Source organism: Pimephales promelas, chromosome 8, assembly GCF_988280905.1.
Source record: "Pimephales promelas chromosome 8, fPimPro1.hap1.1, whole genome shotgun sequence".
Classification (NCBI taxonomy): Eukaryota; Metazoa; Chordata; class Actinopteri; order Cypriniformes; family Leuciscidae; genus Pimephales; species Pimephales promelas.
The window spans coordinates 39,619,346-39,641,948 of record NC_142776.1 but is presented as its reverse complement, the minus strand read 5'-3'; the positions used below and the strand labels follow the sequence as shown (position 1 = coordinate 39,641,948).

At 42.6% G+C, this 22,603-nt stretch overlaps 2 protein-coding genes and 1 long non-coding RNA gene across 5 annotated transcripts; 1 reads left to right on the top strand and 2 right to left on the bottom strand.

The window, feature by feature from the left end:
• Window positions 1-2,859: 2,859 nt before the first annotated feature.
• On the bottom strand, window positions 2,860-11,333 carry LOC120465301 (G protein-coupled bile acid receptor 1). Of its 3 annotated transcripts, none has more exons than XM_089134594.1 (2): window positions 10,370-11,333; window positions 2,860-10,013 (listed from the first exon to the last, which is right to left on the bottom strand). In XM_089134594.1, the coding sequence occupies exon 2, from the start codon at window positions 9,020-9,022 to the stop codon at window positions 7,988-7,990; it is 1,035 nt and encodes a 344-aa protein (XP_088990720.1). In that variant the 5' UTR covers window positions 9,023-10,013; window positions 10,370-11,333; the 3' UTR covers window positions 2,860-7,987. The 3 variants fall into 3 exon arrangements, with proteins under 3 accessions (XP_088990720.1, XP_088990719.1, XP_039510925.2); XM_089134593.1 differs by having other exon boundaries at window positions 2,860-9,068; XM_039654991.2 differs by having other exon boundaries at window positions 2,860-9,068; window positions 10,524-11,333.
• An 822-nt stretch (window positions 11,334-12,155) lies between these two features.
• On the top strand, window positions 12,156-12,802 carry LOC148978144 (uncharacterized). Its single transcript, XR_016169586.1, has 3 exons — window positions 12,156-12,284; window positions 12,572-12,619; window positions 12,725-12,802. It is a non-coding gene; the product is annotated as an uncharacterized LOC148978144 (long non-coding RNA).
• aamp (angio associated migratory cell protein) lies at window positions 12,732-22,240 on the bottom strand. The gene is made up of 11 exons (XM_039654966.2): window positions 21,799-22,240; window positions 21,405-21,536; window positions 20,946-21,065; window positions 20,602-20,741; window positions 20,379-20,523; window positions 20,219-20,302; window positions 18,822-18,937; window positions 16,992-17,086; window positions 15,002-15,092; window positions 14,759-14,913; window positions 12,732-13,139 (listed from the first exon to the last, which is right to left on the bottom strand). Exons 1-11 carry the CDS (start codon window positions 21,890-21,892, stop codon window positions 13,064-13,066), a joined length of 1,248 nt encoding a protein of 415 aa, XP_039510900.2. The 5' UTR covers window positions 21,893-22,240; the 3' UTR covers window positions 12,732-13,063.
• Between the last annotated feature and the right edge of the window lie 363 nt (window positions 22,241-22,603).

The following is a 22,603-nucleotide window of genomic DNA, read 5'->3' as shown; positions in this document are numbered from 1 at the left end:
ATCGTTTTGAATGTTATGGCTGCCTTACACAATAAAAAATGTCTGAGAAGTTCTGAAGTGTTTGACAGTGTAAGTGAGAATCGAGTCATCAGTTTTGATCAACAAGCCATATACAATTATTTGTTGTCCAAACTGCAGACAGTTGTATGTACTCTTTGCACACATGTGCCAAAGCAATTGCAATTTGCTCAAATCAATAAGAAATTACAATCTGATGTGAAAAAGAAGCGAATTGTTCAGAGATCTGAACTTAATGTTTTGGGAAATAAAAAAAACATTTGAGAACTGAGCCAAAGCAATTGAGAAAAACTGTAAAAGCTTTTTGTGTCAGTTGAAATGTCTCCTTTAATAGAGTTTAAAAAGAATGACAAACATTTTATCTTTATATTAGAAATTATCTTGTTTTTTTAGTTGACACCACCTATTTTGTCATGTCCCTCATGGCCTTCTATGAAAGTGTACTTGGAATATGAATAAGAAAATTAGAAAATAAGTCCATACATTTTGCTATTCCCATGAATATCTATCTGTGCTTTTTTGTTGGTAATATTTAAAAAAAAAAATCATGATTAATCATTAAAATCACATTATTTAGTTCCGTACCTCAGTAATCCCTCAACCCCGTTACACACATCATTCTCCCCCCATAAAAATAATGAACAGATCCTAATGTAACATCAACAACAGGAAGTAACATCACAGAAGTCTTCTGAACAACATTGTGTGCAGACACAGGCAAGTTACCAACTACTTTTAGAACTATATCTTATTTAGAATTGTGATATTGTGGTTGTCAAGCTCAACGGCTCAACCCCGTTACATCAAATAAAGATAGAATTCTATTACTTGTGAAAATGATATTTGTTATTTCAAAAGCATACATGATTTCTTAATATCATGCATTCCATTTGCTCTCCTGTTATTCACTACATATAGAGCAGTGGCCATTTTTAGCAAAAAATCACAACCCCGTCACACTCAACCCCGTTACTTCTTTGCCATGAAGCATGCGCGCAATTTAAAAAAACCCACACAAACACCCACACATACATCAAAAAAGCACACAAGTTATAGGTTTTATTTTGATGACCTATTCAGTCATTTTATAATGTTCTAATGTATACTACGTTATTGTTTTTCCTGCAGTCAGGTTAATAAAACTGAGTTGCAATTGCAATTTATATCTGTTGTTTTTCTTGGTAACATAATAAAATAAAGTGCTTATAGAAAATATTACAGTGAATTTGACTAAAAAAACAACTACTCATATGTTAAGCTGTATTTGTCTCTTCAACCCCGTTACCATCTTCAACCCTGTTACCCTAGTCTCAACCCCGTCACACCCACATTTTTATGAATTTTTTTTACGTTTATGAAAAAGTAAATTATTGTTTGTTGAACTCAGTCTGAAATGTTCAGAGCAATCATAAGAATACTGAATACATAAGAATACTTCAAATTCTGAAGTTAAGCCACATCTTTGATCAAAAATGATGAGGTTGCTGTCACAAAAAGTGCCCATTTCAGGCTTTAGTATAGCATAAGTGTGAAATGATGTGTACATTTTACATTTGCAATAATTGAATTAGAGTGAGGGACATCTGACTAATAGGAAAATGTTGATTTCATTACAAATATATTTTATAATTATATTCAGAGAGCTTCCATATTGTCCATAACGGGGTTGAAGACTAATAGCGCTCATATCTTAAAATAATTACCAATAATAAAAAGTATTTAATGCCTGAGGTGGGAAAATATGTTTTTCTGGAAGTTAAATATGTCATTAATGTTGTGGGGTGTTCAGAAAAGTAATACATGTTGGTAAAAAATCCAAAAATGTGTAAGTCCAAAATATCGTACCGGTTTCGTGGAATGACTCCAATATGGACGTTGGCGTACGGCACGCTCAAATCCTACACCAGCTCAGGAGGGGTGTACGCACATTTTGAGTTAGTGAGGAAATGCGCAGAAAAGTCCCTAACACCACAAAACGCACTGACAAACTAAAAGATATGATATCCCAGATAGCAAACTGACATTGAATCAACGTGGAAATATGACATCGAAACAACGTTGATCTGACATTGTTTTTCGAATTAACGTTGAACCAACGTCAGACGCGTCATTCTTTCAAAACTAACGGAAAATCAACTTGAAATCAACGCGTTGTTTCAACATTATGAAAGCAAACCAATTTTCGATTTTCATTTAACTTTGAAGAATGCCGCGTCTGACGTTGGTTTAACGTTAATTCGATGAGCAAAATCAACGTTGTTTCAATGTCATGAGAGACGTCGTTTCCACGTTGATTCAATGTCAGTTTGCTGTCTGGGATATGACCCACTGTACAAAAAAAAAAAAACTTCAGTGTTTATTTTTGTGCAACGTGGACTTCAATGTTTAATTTGTGTGACTTACCAAAGCATTTGATTTGTAAGCATATGTATTCCTTCAGTTGCGAGCCTGTACTTTACCCTGCCGTTTCAGGATTATCCCCGGCATGCGCACGGACTCGGTTCGCTAATGAAAGGCTTTCAATGACCAAAAAATTATTCAGACTGACAAAATAATAAAAAATACATTCTTCTTCTTTTAAATGATAATGATACAAACAATTATAACGACATACTTCTTCTAAATAACAATAAGCGTCATTAATACAAATCATAATAAGAATATTACAAATTGTCATGCAATTATTAATGTGAATGAATGGTAGGCTACTTCACATCACATCATCACTATTATGTGACGTGATTCGAAATTGAATGCACATTTCAAAAGACGTGCTGTAAAATAATGCACTGTGAGGTCATTTCGGCTCCACGTCGGAGAAGTTTCTCTTCTTTGCCGTCTTCCGTGTGTCCATGGCGTAAAATATTTAGGGGCGTGTTATTCTAATGACGATCCTTTTCGGCCGCGGGATTTATCAAGGGCAGGTATTGCGTACACCTGGATTTCAAACGCACAGCTTCATAAATCAGGCGGTGAGAGGAGTGTAAGCATAATCTTACACCAAAATATACGCCCGTTTCTACGCAACAATGATAAATGAGGGCCAATGTTCTCCCGCAGTGAAAAACACATCTCAGAGCAAAGAGGACAAACGAGACAGCGCAGGTTCATTTGGGTATAAAAAAACAAAGTCTCAGTGATTTCAGCCTGTTGGGGATTGCTCCACTGAATGCCGGTTCGTCAGTGTTCTTAACCACTTCAGTAGTCTGATCATCATATCTTTTTCGCCTGTTATTTATGTGCAGGGTTTCACCATATTAGCATTTTAACTATTGGAGGTAGTTTTTTGTCAATAGCTTTTGTCCTGAACTTAAAGTTGCTGCACGGTGGAAAAACTGCGTCATATTCGAAGCGCTCTGTTTGCGTAACTTAGAAAGCGTCACTTACGGCAAAACAGCATCCAATAAAATTGCGTAGGCTACGACATACTTTACCCATGTATTAAGGCCACGTCCACACAAAGCCAGAGCTTTCCCAATACAATGTTTTTTTTTCCTCATTCTAAAAAAAAAGTCCGTAAACACGGCGGCATCTCGAAAAATATCTGCGTACACACTAAACCACTGAAGCCGACTCAAAACGATGTAGTAGACATCCCAGAGACATACCACTGTGGAATGCTCTCTCTCTCTCTCTCTCTCTCTGCTGCCAAAACACATCCTCCTGACACCCATCCAGAGCTGGCCTGCTTCTCCTCAACTTTACATTTGTTTTCTCCTTGTGTCCATATGACCAAGGCAGCTTTTAGGCAGCAACAACACAGATTTCTTCATTTCAGGTTTAGGGTTCTGCTTCAGCTGTCCCTTTGCTGCACAGTATCATGTACATCCATTTCATCATCCGCCGGGTCTGGACGAACTGAGAGTGTAAAGACAAACTTTCCAAACTCTCAAGTATGTGGGCATCATCTGCGCATGTACCTTAATTTTAAGAATTATTCAAGGAAGATTTTAAAAAAAAAATACAGACTGTATGTGGAAACAAAAATGGATATGTGAGAAGATCTCCGGTTTTAAAGAGTATAAAGAATGCGACATTTCTCTGCTGTCCTCCACAACGCCGTCAAGTGCGCACGCATCCGTACAGCTCAGGATCGGGGTCAGGCAGTGTATTGAGAAAGTTGTCGGATGTGTGGATGAAAAGAGCATCCGGATAATGGGATTCTCAACAAAAATCAATTCTGTTTCATACAAGAAAGATCCAAACAGACTTCAGTTTAAAGTCAGTTTTAAACCCCTATGAAGTCAAACTAATCTAGAAAGGTGCTGTTTTTTTAATGTGATTTACACGTGTAAATGTGTGCCAGGCAAACTAACTTTTTGGCAGTTACTGGTTAGACACAAAGCAAAATGTAACAAACAGGTCATGAATAGATTTAAACAGGTTTTCTCCAGATTTGGAATAAGATTATATACTCACAGAAACTTGAAGCAACCCGTGTGATATTGTGGTACAAACCAGTAGCTTGATGCTTCAGCCTAACCATAACTAATGCGTTATTAAGGCATTAAGATGATTGACAACTTTATTATTGCAAAATCTTGCTCATTTTCCTTTAAATTATTTACAGCAGGCAAATAATCCACTATTCTTTAGCACAACTTTGAATCAACGTATTAGCCTCTGAGAATATCTCTTACGCACGCAGTTTATCTGGAATTCCTACACTGCTGTTTTTCGTCACTGTCATACTAATGTAAATTTGTAATCTTTTGCTCAGATTTCTACAAATTTAACCACAGCATCCCTCATCCTTTCAGACAAAAAAGCCACAATATAAGGACAAAGAATGTTCTTCATGGCATTCAAAAATACTTCCAAACTTAAGTTAGAAGTGATTATTTTCTGAAATTAAGAAGAATGTCAGCATGGGAAGAAGGTATGACAGTGTCTTGAGATTTAGCATAATTCACCACATCAGAGAGTGTGGTATTAGTTATGAAAGAACGGTTAGGATAAGAATAATAGAGGTTGTTTCTCAAGGGAGAATATTGTGCTGCAAGCAGTCGGCTCATCATCCATAAATCCTTTCACAAAGTTTTTCCACAAACTAAATGTCTCATGACTGGTTTATGCTGCACTCCGAGTTTAATGTGCACTTATTTACAATGCTCCTGAAAGCAGGTTTTAAAATGGACAAGATGTAAAACTGAGGGCAGATATAAGCATAAAAATAAACACTAAGCATAAAAAATGTCTTCAATAAATATATACTAAGTGTATTTGTGTTACGCTTGATTTTTTCTTTTACTTATACAGAAACCATGGGAACACCGAAGACACTTCAATATTAGGCATTTTATGAGACAGGCTGTTTGGATACATTTATCAACAGAAAGCTAATTATTGATATGGCACAACAATAGTCTTACTGTTTGAATCTGTGTTCTTGATTTACCACGAGTAACCTGTTTGTATCATGCCTGAGAGACAACGTTATTTTGTCAAGTGGCTCATCATATAATATTTATAAAATTAATTACATCCCATTCAGCAACTTTTATTAATATGATATTCTAATATCGATCTAGCTTACTACAGTGTGCAACAAGTTTCTCATACCTCACCCGAGCAAAAGTACAGATTAACGTTCAAACATACTCAAATATATTTTTAATATGATTGTTTTAACCAAGTAAAACAGCGCTCCGTTACCCCACAATTTAATTAAATAGAGATAAAGTCAGAGCAGCGTAAAATTTTCCAGGCTCTCGGCCCCACCTTGCTTCATTATACAGGAAGGTTATCGACCTATACACATATATTAGGGTTCTGCACGAGTCCGTCAGACTGATTTTAGTTTTCACTGATATGTTGATGATACTCAGCTCTATATTTCTTCGCGCCCCATCTAAACTTACAAATTCACAAAATGTATGGAATGAATAGCTGATATAAAAAAATTAGATGACTAGTAATTTCCTACAGCTTAAAGGTGCAGTGTGTATTTTTTAGCGACATCTAGTGGTTTGGTTGCGAGTTGCACTAAGGCCTCAGCCCACTGCTCACCCCTCCGTTACGAAGACGCTACGGTGGCTCAAACGGGACAAACAGCAGAGAATGGCCAGAGTAAGTCAAGAGCGTGTAACATTGTCACTGTTTCTGTACCAGAGTCCACTATAAAACACATCATGGATAAAGTTTACAAAGCCATAGTCAGGAGAGGATCAAGGGTCTTAATATATAATAATAGTAATCAGCTGATTGTCTCACAAACGTAACTAGCACATTTCCACATAGCAAACCTATAATACAGTGAGGGAGAAGAACCACATGAAATTATCCAACTATGTATTTTTTCCAACAGAGTAGTAAACGTTTATCTGGCTAATACGAGCTGTTACTGAGGCTGAGCTGGTTAAAGCGTAAAGCCTCGTCCGCATGAGCACGTCGAGATTAAACAAGGCTTTACGCTTTACGCATGACCGGCAAAAATGACATGATTGTGCTCCCCTACACACCATTACTACACACAAAAGGCTTTTTTTCTCTGATTTTGAAAACTCTTCGCGATCGACTTAAAACACTTCCAAGATCGACTTGTCGACTGCGATTGACGGGTTGGTGATTCCTGTAACGTTACTGTTTTACGGTCAATGACAAGAGTACTAATCAGCTGTCTCACAAACGTAACCAGCACATTTATCCCCACATAGCAAAGCCATAACACAGCGAGGGAGAAGGGCTAAGGTACATGAAACCATCCCAACTACATATCTTACACCATTGACAAGGGAAAAGTCACTACTCACGGTGTCTATGGCTTCCAGGTTTCTGCGGCTTCTCTTAGTGCCGGACGCACGCGGCCCAGTGGAAGCGCTGGGCAGACAGAACAGATGTATAGGCTACAGGTTATATATTGTACCCAAATAATACATTAGTTATCGAATTGGCTGCTCAATCACACATTAATCGATCCGAAATTTCAATCTGATTGAAAGGGGAGGTTATTCCTTTCATAATCCAATCGAGAGAAGAGAACATAAACACTTGATCGAATTGAAAACTGAAAGCACTGCGCATATGTGCAATGATGTGCGAAACGAGCTCCATAGACAGTAACAAGCTTACTTACGTTATTCATCACTGTTCCAACTGAAGTTTTATCAGATCTGAATTAATTATCCATTTGCATTTTTCCAAGAAAGTACTTTTTCTTGTTCTAGTATTTTTACTATTTTTGGTAATTGCGCCTCTGGCTGTTGATTTGTGCTGAATAAGGCCAGCAATCTCAAACCTCCCCGGCCTGTTTATCTAACTACAGCTCCAGGTTTGTCATCTCAAACTTTCTAGGGAAATCACAACAAAAGAGTTAATGGGAGGATGACAGGAAATTATCATCATTGCCTCAAGAACTCCTTGAAGTAACTTGTTCCAGAGCTGGAATATTCTAGAGTTGAATGAGACCGTTCTCTTTGGTAAATGTTTTGGGAGAAAAAATATATTCCATACCAACAGCAGAACATCGTCCCTCTACAAAGCATGAGGCAGGCCCTGCGGGTCATCACACGGGAACCGATGAATTCAGCATCAGGAAAATCCAACATTAGGGCATCTGTCTATGAGAGAAAACCTGTTTCAAAACACTGGGAACAATTCCACAAAATAGAAGTAAATCCGTATTGTATTCAAATGACCCACTGCACAGGTCCGAACGGCTGAGAGCCTCAATAGCGCAGGTTCAATCCAATCAAAAACGGCCCCTATTACGGTTTTTCCAATATTCCCTTTCATGCAGTGTGTGACATATGGCTGTTTGTGAATGCAGAACTTCTACAAAGTTGAAATTGCATGATTAATATGTCTCCCAAATTAAATAATTTGCTCCAAAACAGCTGATTTTGTCCTCTGTTTACATTGCCCAAACCATTTTATGTTTCCAAACCATTTTATTTTGAGAATGAAACCAAAAATCTCAGTTTATCTTATGAAGATTATAAACATAAACTTCGAATGAGAGTCAAGCACATCAGCTGCGACAGAATCGAAGTCTAGAGTCCATTTGCACACTTGTATTTCTGCAGCGGTGCCGCAGCTTGCGGAAGAGTTTCCCGACCGGATCCGTGTACTCCCTGTTGGCGAGTCCCAGAAGCAGGGGCACGACCGCAACGCCCCCGACCCCGACACAGGACAGCACGATGTGGCCCGTGCGATCGCTCTTTCCTCCCCGGCGAAGCAGAAACTCCATGCCTATATGAGTGTAAACAATGTAGGGCACCCAGCAGGCCAAGAAGGCGAGGGAAACGGCTGCCACGCAACAAGCGTACCGCATCTCCAGTCTCCGTCTGTATCTCTTGTTAGCCACGGCCCGTTGCAGACGCTGGATGTCCCTCAGCTGTTCTCGGGTGATCCACAGCACACGGCACGTCATGGCGGCAATGGAGAGGATAGCGGGTGCCAGTAGGCCGTACACCTCCAAATAGATGAAAGCATTGGGAAAGACACTTCGGTACGTACAGCAACGCTCTCCAGACAGCGCCGCGCAGTTAGACTGTGCCGTGCTATTGGTTTCTGGACAGCAACCGTTCCGGTCATGGATCAGCTTGTTGTTCCAGCCGAAGGCAGGCAACAGAGCGAACAGTAGCGGCAGCATCCACGCGGCTAGCAGAGCGAGAGCGAATCGGCGATGCAGCCAGAGCTGTCCGCGCCGCAGGGGACTCACGATACTGCGATAACGCTCGTAGTGCACCAGGACTAGGTTCGAGAGGAAGGCCAGGAACAGGAAGTTGGGGAAAATGTGCACCAGCAGACAGGAGCAGAAGCTGAGCGGCCGGTTCAGGCCCATCCAGGGAATGAAGGGAAGAGCGACGCCTGCGCACAGGTCGGCCACCAGCAGGCTCACGAAGAAGTAGTTCTGCGGGCTGTGAAGCTGACGGCTGCAGGCGATGGCCAGGATGAGGAGCAGGTTGGTCAGGATTATAGCGCAGGACACGGGCAGCGTGAGCGCGTAGATTAGCTGGGCCTCCGCATCGCTATCAGAGGTGTTTCGCGTCACCGCAGCCATTACCACAGCTTCCCACGCAAAACCCCCATAGTGAGACGAGTTCAATCTGTGTGAAGAGGAGAGTCATACATCATTGATTTAACATTGATTAAAAAATCAATACATGGTGTTGAACAATGAGACATTATTCCATGTTACTACTTAAATTCTGTCAACATGAGAAAAGGTTCCTCTCAAAGGTTTCAGTGCTGATTTTACACATTATGACAGCTGTAGTTATTGCCACAACCTCAACACTATAAACATTTAAACAAAATTCAGCTCAAAACTCACTTTCAAAAGAAATGTTTTATTAACGAGGTTCGGGAGGTGCAGATAATTAACCCAATCAGCACAACTGGAGATCAATGAGTAATGGACTCAGGACAGGATAAATAACAGCAGAAAACCTTCGGTCCTTTATCAGGAGTACTCTGGGTTCGGACAGCCCTCGCATAACCTTTACCATAATAATTATATACAGATGTGAACTTAGTCAAAGCATGTATAATCATAATTGTGTATTTACTTGGTTTCATGTTGAATCTGTCTTTGTTGATACCAGCCTTCTGCATACGCGCACGTCATAAACACATATACTCGGCTAACTCATCATAACTCCTGATTTGTGTCCGTGAGCTCCCTCCGTTGCTCCGACTGAAGCGATAAGATTAAAGTGATCGCTCAAACCTTCTCAGATCGCATAATTTAATGGAAAATGAATGTAGCGTAAAATATATTTTAATAGTATTTTCCTAAATGTGTAAGTCTTTGGGGTTTTGTGCATTGCTGTGATGACAAATAAATGGAAGCAGGCAGCAGATGATCATCGGTTTGCTTCAGCATGTTGGATGTGCACTCGCGGTGTAGTTCAGTCTGCTAGCTTCTCTGTGCTGGTGAAACGGGGGGATTGTGTTCTGTGGAGGAGTGTTTCTGTGTATCGATAGTGGAAACACAGCGGCTCGAGCTCCGAGGCTATCGGCCCCGCCGGCGCTGCTAACCGCTCAAATACCTTTCATAAACAAAACAACACTTCAGTCTCTTTTACACTGCTTAACACCTCCAATATCTTCTGATCGTGCTTATTTGCACACGTTCAAAAAGGTTTGAGCTTCTAATACAACGTTCAATACTAGATAAGCATGATTTACCAAGTTAATAGCGATTCCCTGATGTTATCACATTCTCAAGCAAAGAATGAATTGAGCTCCGTTTGGAATATAACTGCAAATATTTAACATTTTCAGCATCAACTTAAAAATACCCTTTCGCCTCTGATATATAACACACCTTTTAGTCTATAAAATGTCTTTTAAATGTTTCAATGCCAACATAAACATTACAAATAAAAAACAGATGGTAAAATACCTTTTGCCTGAAAATGGTCCGTGTCCAAGATTCACATCAGTCGTGAACGAGGAACTCCAGACCATAAATTCAACATTTCTTCATGAATGCTTCTGAAAGTTTTCTGAAAAGTTATTTATAGACTTTAAAACGAAAAGTCATACAGAAAATGTACCTCTTGTCACTTGGCTTGAAGTGAAGGTCCTCGTCACCACCCAGTCAAGTCAATGTAAGAAAGGTTTGCAGGCAGGGTTAGTAAACTGTCCATTACAGGTCTGATTCTGCACAGCGAGAGAGAAACAGAGCTGCTCGTCAAGCGGGGAAAGCGAACGGTGGCAAGTCCAACGGAAACGTGACTCGTAAAACTCTGAGCAACACCCGTACACAGCTACACTAACAGGCTGGTGTGTGACAGATGAAGACAGAAGAAGATACAGACAGTCTGAGATGAATACTGTGGGGTATCCAACACAGTTTGACTCGTACTCATGCTCACAAATCATGGCATCAAATACATGTGCATGTGCAGTTATAAGAGGCAGAGCTGATCCAATGTAAGGAACCCACAGTATGAGAGACCTCGAGTATCCTGGCACACGTATTTCACAAGTACATCATTAAAACTCCCATGAATACCAAGTTAGTGCACCAAGAGAAGCATGAAGTAAGAGAGCAGCACTTCCAGGAACTGGGGTCTGTTCCGTTACACACACACACACACACACACACACACACACACACACACGTGATGTCAGACACTTGAGCGAGTGTGTGTGCATGACAGGACTGTCCCGGGTCTGATAAACACCGCTCCTTGAGGATAAGCTTATCCCATCATTCATTATGTTCACAGTGACGGGAATCTGTTTTCAGGACATTCCCTTCATGCAATTTTACACACAGGGAGAGTGTGTGTTGTGTAAAACGTCTGCAACTCATCACTTCATTACAATCACCAGAATTAAATTGGTGGCCTACTTCAGATATTTAGAAGTTTATTTTAAAGGGCAACTTATTTAAAATAATAATACATTTAAAACTCTCACACACACTATGGCCTTCAGGCACACTTGAACAAGTCAAATTCCCGAGTGGTTACGAGCCGAGTCATGGAGGGGATTCAACACGACCTCAGCGGGTTAAACATCACTTGTGTTTATTCACTCATCACATGTCTTGGCCTGTTAAATCACAGAAAGTTACTTGTTACAAAGGGGAAAAAGAGGTTGGCCACCCATTTTGTTTCATCATGACATTAAATACAGCAGAATGTGTGGCTAACCCAGTCTGCAATGAACTTTTACCAAGACCGTGTACAGGCAGATCCTCGTGATGGAGAAGAAGAGGAAAACTGACCCGTAACGAGCAGACACACACAGACAGCAGCTTTAATCTGAGCCGATGTCATACAACACGTGTTTAAACAAATGTGGACATCTCTTTCTAATTAATGGGTTTGGTTATTGCAGTCATTTCTGTGAGGACTAGTATTAATGAACGTACAGTGCGAGGTTTTTAACTGTATTGCAGCAGTTTCATGCAGAAAGAGATGCTTTACTGAGTGAGGAAGAACAATCAAAATGTTCAGCTAAACACAAGAGCATCAGATTTAGACACGGACGTCGGTGACGATGGAGTTCGGGTCAGTCATGATGATCCTCCATAACACACTTCTCTAGATCATCACTGTCTGGTACAGCATTAATATTTGTTCTCACAGAAATCACTAGAATAGTTTTTGGCTGTATAGTGTACGTCCCAATTATATAGATATTAACAGTCCAACAGGAGTACGCAGACATTAAAGACAGAATAGTAGAGCTCTGGTAAAAGTCTATAAAGTTTCTGTTTAAAGGTGATGATGGTGTGTCAGTGAGGAACATCTACAGTTCCAGCGCTCCAGCGAGGATGACCGTCTGTCGCTCTACCAGTCCGGGTCAGGGGTCAGGGTTCGGGTTCCGCCGCTCTACCAGTCCGGGTCAGGGGTCAGGGTCAGGGTTCGGGTTCCGCCGCTCTACCAGTCCGGGTCAGGGGTCAGGGTCAGGGTTCGGCCGCTCTACCGGTCCGGGTCAGGGTCAGGGTTCCGTCGCTCTACCGGTCCGGGGTCAGGGTTCAGGTTCCGTCGCTCTACCAGTCCGGGTCAGGGGTCAGGGTTCGGGTTCCGCCGCTCTACCAGTCCGGGTCAGGGGTCAGGGTCAGGGTTCGGCCGCTCTACCAGTCCAGGTCAGGGGTCAGGGTCAGGGTTCGGCCGCTCTACCGGTCCGGGTCAGGGTCAGGGTTCCGTCGCTCTACCGGTCCGGGGTCAGGGTTCAGGTTCCGTCGCTCTACCAGTCCGGGTCAGGGTTCGGGTTCCGACGCTCTACCAGTCCGGGTCAGGGTCAGGGTTCGGGTTCCGCCGCTCTACCAGTCCGGGTCAGGGTTCGGGTTCCGCCGCTCTACCAGTCCGGGTCAGGGGTCAGGGTCAGGGTTCGGGTTCCGCCGCTCTACCAGTCCGGGTCAGGGTCAGGGTTCGGCCGCTCTACCGGTCCGGGTCAGGGTCAGGGTTCCGTCGCTCTACCGGTCCGGGGTCAGGGTTCAGGTTCCGTCGCTCTACCAGTCCAGGTCAGGGGTCAGGGTTCGGGTTCCGCCGCTCTACCAGTCCGGGTCAGGGGTCAGGGTTCGGGTTCCGTCGCTCTACCGGTCCGGGTCAGGGGTCAGGGTTCGGGTTCCGTCGCTCTACCGGTCAGGTCTCTGCAGGACGAAGACTTTGGCTTTATGATCTCCTCCGGCAGTGACCGCGACTGACGCCTCTCTGTGGACAAGACAGACCCAACATCATCAACAATCAAAGGATTACTGCACAAATTAAAGGAGTAGATCACTTTTAAATTAAAAAACTTTTGCTGATAATTTACTCGCCCCCGTGTCATCCAAGATGTCCATGTCTTTCTTTCCTCAGTCAAAAAGAAATTATGGTTTTTGATGAAAACATTCCAGGATTTTTCTCCATATAATGGACTTCAATGGGGACCAAACGGTTCAAAGTCCAAAAGACAGTTTCAGTGTAAATTGTTCAAAGGGCTTTAAACGATTCCAGATCGTTTCGCATGATAAGACCCTTATTCGTCGTCTGGAATCGTTTAAAGCCCTTTGCACTGAAACTGTCTTTTGGACCTTGAACTGTTTGGACCCCATTGAAGTCCATTATATGGAGAAAAATCCTGGAATGTTTTCATCTAAAACCTTAATTTCTTTTCGACTGAGGAAAGAAAGACATGGACATCTTGGATGACACGGGGGCGAGTAAATTATCAGCAAAAGTTTTTTTTTAAAGTGAACTACTCCTTTAATATTTTACTCATGATGAAGACAGAACACCTCAAGGAAGCAAAGCATGTTCAGTCCTTAATTGGAATTTTATGGACAAACTTGACAAAATTTCAATAATATAAAAAAAAAAAAATTTGGATAAAAGACTCACTCGCGTTGCCAGATCTTACTAGAAAACAGACACCGTAAACAGAACAAACCCATAATGAACCAAGTAAATCAAAAATATATTTAAAACGATACAATATCATAATTTTGTTAATTTCGGTATTTGATGTGTTGCTGTTTTAAAGTTCTCCAGTAGGCGGCAGTGCGCTACTGAAACTGACGCGGGTCACGCGAAACCGGCAAACGCTGACGACGGATCAAACGAAGCTCATTCGAATTTCTACACGCCCGAAATCAATAAATAGAGACAGCAGAATGAGCGAAATAAAGCATTACTTTGCTCACAAAAGTAATGAAAAAGTAAAGAAAATGTTCTGCAAACGTTGCTTTCAATAAAGTGTTGCCATGGGAGGCAACAGGTCAAATCTCTCGAAGCACTCGTCAGTTGACTTGTTCAAGAGTTCAGAGATCGACAGGTGAGCTCATCATTCAACTGATTTAATTTAGACTTTTATTGAACAGCACACATCCATAAGAGCTCAAATCTTCTTGCATGACACGCTAGAACCAATTCAGTTTAGGTCACATCATTTTTACACTTTCAAACAAACAACTTTCACTTACACTTTCTTTTTCTGGTTTTAGTTTTTTTCCCGTGAGATGGATTCAGTTTCGGCATCGAGTTATTTTTGTCTGATATCGTATCGAAGACATAATTTAGGAATCGTGACAACAGTTGTGACTCCTAAAAACATGAAACTCTGGCGAAACAGGAGCTTTAATCAACTATGAAATAAATAAAACGCCCATTTACAAATCGTCACTTGTCAGTCAAACACGATTTAAGCTTTTTAAATCTCATGTACATTATTGCATTACTGATAAATAAAGTAATTATAAAACTTATTTAGTTTATATGCAAAGCAGTACATTGTCACATGAGCTCTTTCTAGCATAACCGTCCGATCCCGATCGCCTCAGTTTCACACACACCTGTTCAGCACGAAGTCGAGGATCTCAGCAGTGTGTCCACGATACTCCGACATCAGGATTCCCGACCGAGCGTCCCACAGAGTCACGACACCAGCCAGATTACAGGTGGAGACCACAGCAGACGCCTCTTCCCACTGCAGGTGGACTAACCCAACCTGACACACACACACACACACACACACACACTCGTTATATAAGGCAAGACGTCTACGTGCCATATTTAAATGTATTCTCAGCTTTTACCTCATGTTTACACCGGTGTCTGAGGCTCTGTGAATTCATATCATAAATGGCCAGAGTGCCGTCCAGATACGCAACAGCAACTAGAGGCAACCTGGAACACAGCACAACACTTCTAATGAGTCAAGTCACGTTTATATATTATTATGAACGAAACCAATCCACAACCTGATTTCTGAGTTGTAATGCTGCCTGAATGCAGGGGCGTCGCTAGGCCCTTTATAGGGGCGCTTCATCCGACTTCTGCCTAACCCCCCTAAAGATACAGGCTACACGAGTCGTGTTCGCTTCAGTCTAGTTATAATCAGATCCAGCCCGTTCATCTTCAATCCGCAGCGGAGAGAGCACGTCAGAAACAGAGGACAGCGTGTGTGTGTGTGTGTTCATCTGAGCCTCATTGGTCTGTCATTGCTCGTCAGTGTCAGAATATTTGAGATGACAAATCAAATCAAAGTAGGCGGGCTTTATGTTCACAGAGGCCGCGCGATTTTAACAGTGCGACTCGACGTGTACGGTCAAGTGCGAGATAAGATGCAAGTAGCTAAACTTAACGTTTCATATTTTACATTTTTAGGTCAAATGTTAAACGAAAGACAAAAAAATAATCAGGCAAACTAATATAGTTTTGTCTAATTTCGCCATTTTGAACTAAAAATATGCCTATGTAACGTGACTCATGTAATGTAATAATTAGTTTACTGTCATTGTGAGGGAAAAAGAAACATTAACAAAGCCATGTTCATCATTTTAGGCACAAGAGTAATAATGAATATAAATATTGAGAATATATTACAAATTGTAGCCTTTACTACATTAAAAAAGCCCAGCCTTTGGAGGGGAGGAGAAAGGGATGAAGAGAATGAGAAAAAGAAAGAGTGACGGAGATGAGGAGACAAATAATCTTCTGCCACTGACATGGTTTTAAAGCTATTTCTTATCCTTTTTTGGTCTTCTAACATCTTGAAAGGCACATGTGTAGACCAGAGAAACCCTGAACCCCCCTAACTAACCTACCTCACATTCGGGACCACAGTGATTAAACAACCCTGCCCTTGCATGTAATGAAACTGGGGAATAGTGAACATTAGATCCTAAACTAAAGTGTTACCCTCTTCAATCATACCCTCATTTATCCCCCGAGTGACGAGTCATAAAAACACACTGTTGGCCGAGTCCGAGTCTGGTTTTTCCTCCGTTCTGTCCCTGACGGAGTCTGGATCCGTTATCTGGAGGAACTTAATATTCGACAGTATTATTGATCTGACTGCACTGAGCTGAAGATGACATCACCGCTTCCTCTAGAACTGCAGTACAGATTATCATATTTGATGTTTGCATCATTATTTAAATCTAAAGCTGCTTGTATTGTATAAACAATATGTATTGTATTAAGCGCTACAGATATAAAGAAGGTTTACATGGACCCTAATAATAGGATCAGTACCACAGTTGGAATTAGAAGAAAAGCTGAATGTAACCATCAGAATAAATCAGCCAAATCAGATTTAATTTTCATTCAGATTTTAAAGAGTGGTTTAAACCTTTTCTAATCCATTCAGTAGGACACGTAAACACTTGATTGGACTGAAAACTGAAACTGGAAAGTTGTGTGCATGTGCATTGATGCAGAAATGGCGTGATGACGTATGAAGCGCAGAACGAGCTCTCCTTCCACTCGTCGTCTGTGAGGAGCGGGACAGTGTCGTCCCAGCAGCCCTTGCTTCAGACTCATCCACACACGCTTGTTTTGACCATTTTTACTGCTTAATAAATATAAGCAGTGCTCGTCGTCTCCTAATCACAAGTCAGTGTTTGGTGAATTGATGTTCCTCTATTAAAAAGCGGATCTTGGGCTCGGGGACTGGCTGTGACAGAAGTGGGCGAGATCACTGAGGATCATGGATGAAGTCTGACTGGCCGATCAATGTGTGTTTGCTTTACATCTAAACACTACAACATTATGCCTGGAGTAGAGATCATATGCTTTACTTACACATTACAAAATCCCACAGACTCTACAGAGTTGGAATCCTGCTCCTGCATCGAGTCTTTCGCTTCAGTGTTTTCACTGGAAAATGAACATAACACCTAAAGAAGAAAAATCCATCAATCACACTGAAGAACATGTGAAGATCTCTGATGGCGCTCAAGTGATGATCTACATCAGATCACATTCATTTCTAAAGCTTGGAATCCACACTGAACGATAAGGATATTCCTCACATCCAGATCTGTACTCGGTTCGTTTCAATAAACAGGTTCAACCCGACTTAAAACTTCAACTCTGAGTAGACTGCCAGAACAACATAAATAAAGTGGTTTTCGGAAAAAACCCCGAGCTTCTAACTTCAGCTGGAGCGCGTTATATGTTTTGCAAAAATCCACCGCTCCGGTTCTTCGGGTCCAATCAGCGCAGGGGGGGGATGAGATCTGTCAATCACAGGTCGTGCACACGCCACCCCTCACGCCACTTACAATCGCATCGGCATTTTGAAAGGTGGAGATTTAGGGTTAGGGTTAGGGTTAGCTGATCGGCATGAGAGTTGTAAACGTTCAAAATGTTGCCTAAGTCCACCCAATCTGCCAGACTTGCCGACTGCAGCTTTAAGTAAAATTTCAGAAGAAATATGAGAAGTTTAGATATGATTATGATATGAATTAAATCTTTAAGAAACACATAAAAAGATTATAGCGTTATAGCTTGCTGCCACATGACAAATGGCGAATCTAACATTTTTCTCTTTACATTAAAAAAAAATTCAGACCTTTTTTCTAAAATAATTGAATGGATGTTATCTTTTAAACACTGAGGTTTCTACCCTTCTTTCAGGATTTTTCATGTTCGTCACTATTTCAAAATAAAGGTCTGAACACGCCTTAAGGCCAATTTATACTTCTGCGTCGAGGGTACGCCGTAGTGTACGGCGTTGGCTACGCACGTAGGCGACGCCGTTGTGAGCATTTATACTTCTGCGTTCAGGTCTTGGTTGCTCTGCAGTACTGCTCCGAAACGCTAGTTGGCGGCGGAGAGTTAATGTTCCACTGTGTTTAGATTCCTCGCGGCTAGGTTACTACGAGTGAAAGAGAGCAGATCATGTTGGAATTGGAGCTTATTAAGGTGGAAAAACAGTTCACTTTAGTGAAATTACTAAAACTGAAAGGCAGAAATGAGAGAAGACGTCGGAGGAGATGAAACGTGTGGAAATCATAGACAGTGGTGGAAATGCGTGAGAAGGTACGTGCGGAAATGCGTAGGAGGAAATGCGATGCTACCAAGCCAACCAATCACCGATCTTGCGGTCCGCGTCGTCGCGACGTGTAGTTACATTTTTGAAGAGGTGCGCGTCAGGCGACGGCGAAGGGTACGCGGTATGGGACGCGTCTGTGCGAATGCTACGCCGTACCTACTGCGCGCACCCTACGCAGAAGTATAAATTGGCCTTTAGCAGTGTGAAAATATTCTTGTTGCAAATTGATAAATTTCGGCTCCTCTGTAATTCCTTTTGAATATTAGTTACCAAATATGGAAAGTAGAGATTGTCAGCTTTCAAATGATATATAGTTGGTCAAGTTTAGCTTTAGTATAGGGTAGTACTGTTTTAAAAATGGATTTGGCCCACCGGTGACAGCACAAATAAAGACTACAGCATTGAGTACGGGTACGGGTATGGGTTAGGGTGCGGGTATGGGTTAGGGTACGGGTATGGGTTAGGGTGCGGGTATGGGTTAGGGTACGGGTATGGGTTAGGGTGCGGGTATGGGTTAGGGTACGGGTATGGGTTAGGGTACGGGTATGGGTATGGGTTCGGGTTCCTCTGTTCACCTTTCCTGTGGATGTGTTGATGAGTTTGGCCTGACCGTCGACAGAGCCCGTCAGAACCAGCGTTCCCTCTTTATTGCAGGCCAGAGCCGTCAGCGGCCCCTGGTGCCCGTCGGGCCCTGAGGAAACACACACACACACACACACACACGGGTTCAGGGCCAACAACACACTTATAACCTCCCTATTGATGAAGTCATCTCACATTCTATGCTTTATAGGAAGTAAAAGTGTTGAAAGCACAACACAGCATTCAGAGTATATAATAACTAATGATTTCTCACACAGAAAGTTCTAGGACAATAAATCGATACGTCGCGATTCTCTCTCCGATCCAACCTAACTCTTATTAACTAACAGCAGATGGCGCTGTAGGCTCAACCACACGCTCTAATGCCCATGAAGAAGAGCACTTGTGTGTCGGACGTGTGTGATTCACTGAAGGGGTTAAACTACAATTATTCAAACTTTTTAAAATATTATTTTATAGAGGATTGAAGAAGTGTGTGTCAGGAGCTGGAAGCCAGCAGAGTTACCGTACGTTCACACCGCCGCCGACTTTCCAAAGCGGCCGGAAGTCAATCATTTTCTTCTCTCAGCTGCAAGGAGCGTCAAATTCCTCGGCGTCGCGTTTTGGGCGTCAATCAGAAAGTCGAAAGAAGCTCAAATTTATGGTAATGAGCTGTGACGCGGTTCAGCGGCAAACGGCAGCAATCAATGCGAATATAGATGTCCTTCCCGCTGACTGATTCCGGAGAAATAAATGTAAACTTTCGTTCCTACCAAAACATTAGTTCCGAGAAACTGGAAGAGAAGCTAATCATCGGCGTTGCTGTGATTCCTGCTGGTTTGGTATCATTTATGACATGACGTTGTTTGCTTATAGGGACCCCATGAGTGCAACCTTTCTTTGAAATATTTACGAACGCTCGTTTTAAAGCGGGAATGCAGTTAATTTGGTCATGTGACTCCGATTTGACCGCAAATAATAATAACAATAGCTAACTATTTCTTCCCGACCAAATGTGACCAAAACGGTTAAAAATTGCTGTCATTAAAAAAGGTTTCTTCAATATATTGCTTGTTTTTTTTCTGTTCATTACATTTCATGTTGTTACACTTCTATTCTCCCTGCAACGTCAGAGCGTTCACAGCGTCCACAAGCTTCCCCGTGCTTTTAGACAAGTCCTTGACAGCGGCCAGAGCTTCTTTGACGCTCAAGTCGGCGGCGGTGTGAACGCACACTTCATCTGCTGTAAGAAACTACGCTCCGAAATCACGAGCAGCGCATCATCAGCCCTGCAGCGGCACCAACCGGCCAATCACAATCTTCAAATTTAGTTGCAAATGTATTGATTGACTTTATTTGCAATGCGAGCACTATCAGAGGGATGAGTTACCTTTGATGACACAGATGGCGTTGCCTTGTTTTAAGTCCCACAGACGTAAACTTCCATCCTCGTATCCCACCATCACTCTCTTCCCTGTAAACACACATACACTCAGAACCGCTGCATCATCCTCATCATCATCATCATCCTCATCCTCATGGTCTCTCACCGTCAGGGAGGATCTTCCCGCTGGTTGATTGACAGCTCGGGCCCGGGAAGGTCTTGCACTCTCCGCTCGGGATCTTCCACATCCACACGTTCCCGTCGGCCGAGCCGGCGAGCAGCACGGGGGCGCACGAGTGCCACTGCAACCACTGATGAGGAGCACACACACACACACATCACACACACTCACACACATGAGCAACACACACATGACCTGCTTCGCTCACCTCCAGGTCTCCCACTTCAAAGCTCCAGATCTCCTGCTTCTGCTCCACGCTCCAGACCTTAACGAGGCCGCTCATATCTCCGGACGCCACGAGCCGCGAGTCCCAGCTGAACGACACACACGTCACCGAGTCCTTGTGCCCTGCAGAACACACAGCAGGAGTGTGTGAGGACACGTGTGTGTGTGTCTGTGTGTGTGTGTGTTTGTGCTGATGTGTCCTGAGTTTGGGGTGTGTGAGTGTGTGCGCGCATGTGTGTGTGTGTGTGTGTTGAAGTGTCCTGAGTTTGGTGTGTGTGTGTGTGTGTGTGTGTGTGTGTGTGTTGAAGTGTCCTGAGTTCTGCTGACCAGTGCATTCGAACAGCGTGTCTCCGTCACACACACTCCACACGAAGGCCCGGTCATCTTCTCCACCAGTGACTGCGAGTGTGTTGCTCACCGGGTCCAAACTCACACAGAACACAGAACCTGCAACACAAACACACACTCAGCAGGAGCTGACGGAGGTACAGTCACTCACACACACACACACACACACACACACACACACACACACACACACACACACACACACACATACACTCAGCAGGAGCTGACAGAGGTACAGTCACACACACACACACACACACACACACACACATACACACACACACACACACACACACACACACACACACACACACACACACACACACATACACTCAGCAGGAGCTGACAGAGGTACAGTCACACACACACACACACACACACACACACACACACATACACACACACACACACACACACACAGATGTTCTGAACCGTCACCCGTGTGTTTGGAGAATGTGATTTCACTGTCGTCCTGCTGAGACTCCATCTCTTCATCATCTTCATCATCATCATCATCATCATCATCATCTCCAGCAACATCAACATCCTGCAGCTCCTCCGCCAGATCCTCTGAAGGAACACACACACACACACACACACACACACACACACAAGGCTTAATATCTGTTTCACTTCATCCCTTAATCGTAATAAAGCATTAGTAAAATTTTCGTGCTTTTTTTTACATATTAACAAAAATTAAGTTTTTATACACACCTGAACCACACACACACACACACACACTCTCACACACACTCACTCTCACACACACTCTCTCTCACACACAGTCACTCTCTCACACACACACACTCACACACAGAGTAATAAACACCTGCGGTGTGTTCAGTGTCGCTGAGCTCGATAACCTCGATGATTTCTTCATCGTCGTGCAGTTGCAGTAAATCTTCCTCAGGATTTTCCATCATCAGTTTATTAGTTAATGGGATTTCTTCATTCCAGTCCTGTTTCCACTGAGCTCGGCTGAAATGCGCTTCTCACCCTATTCGCGATTTTATTTTTAACTAAATCGCAGTTCTATATCAAGATTTTGTCAAACTCCGTGTTTTCCTAATAATAAACTTCTGTTACTCGTTCACGTGCTCGCGCTGACAGCTGTGCTCGCGCTGACGGATGACGTAGAGGCTATGACGTATGACGCGTCAGCCAATCGTGTCAGTGCTTTCTTCTTCTTCTTCGGTTTAATGGCGGGTGGCACCAACAGTAAGACCTCTACTGTGCTGGAGTGTGTGGATCCGCTTTTATAAAGTCCCTTCATATCTGTAATAATCTTCATATCTGTAATCTTCATATCTGTAATCTTCGGCTTTATGCTTTTCCTCCGACCTCTCGGCTGTGTAATGCTCCATTCCGTGGCGCTAGATGGCGCTGGTTATGCAGTTCAAACACAAATCACACGTTCACAGATTTGACCTGAGAAGTTTATGGGTTAAGAAGTGATTGTAAAATGTAATGCTGTGTCTAATGCTGTATATAGCAGCTTCACAGTGATAACATGAAAATAATACAACACAGATCATTATTGTTGAATATTAAATGTCCCCAACTAAGCAAGCCAAAAGCGGCAAGGAACCCAAACTCCATCAGGCGATCGAATGGAGGAAAAAACCTAGGTGAAC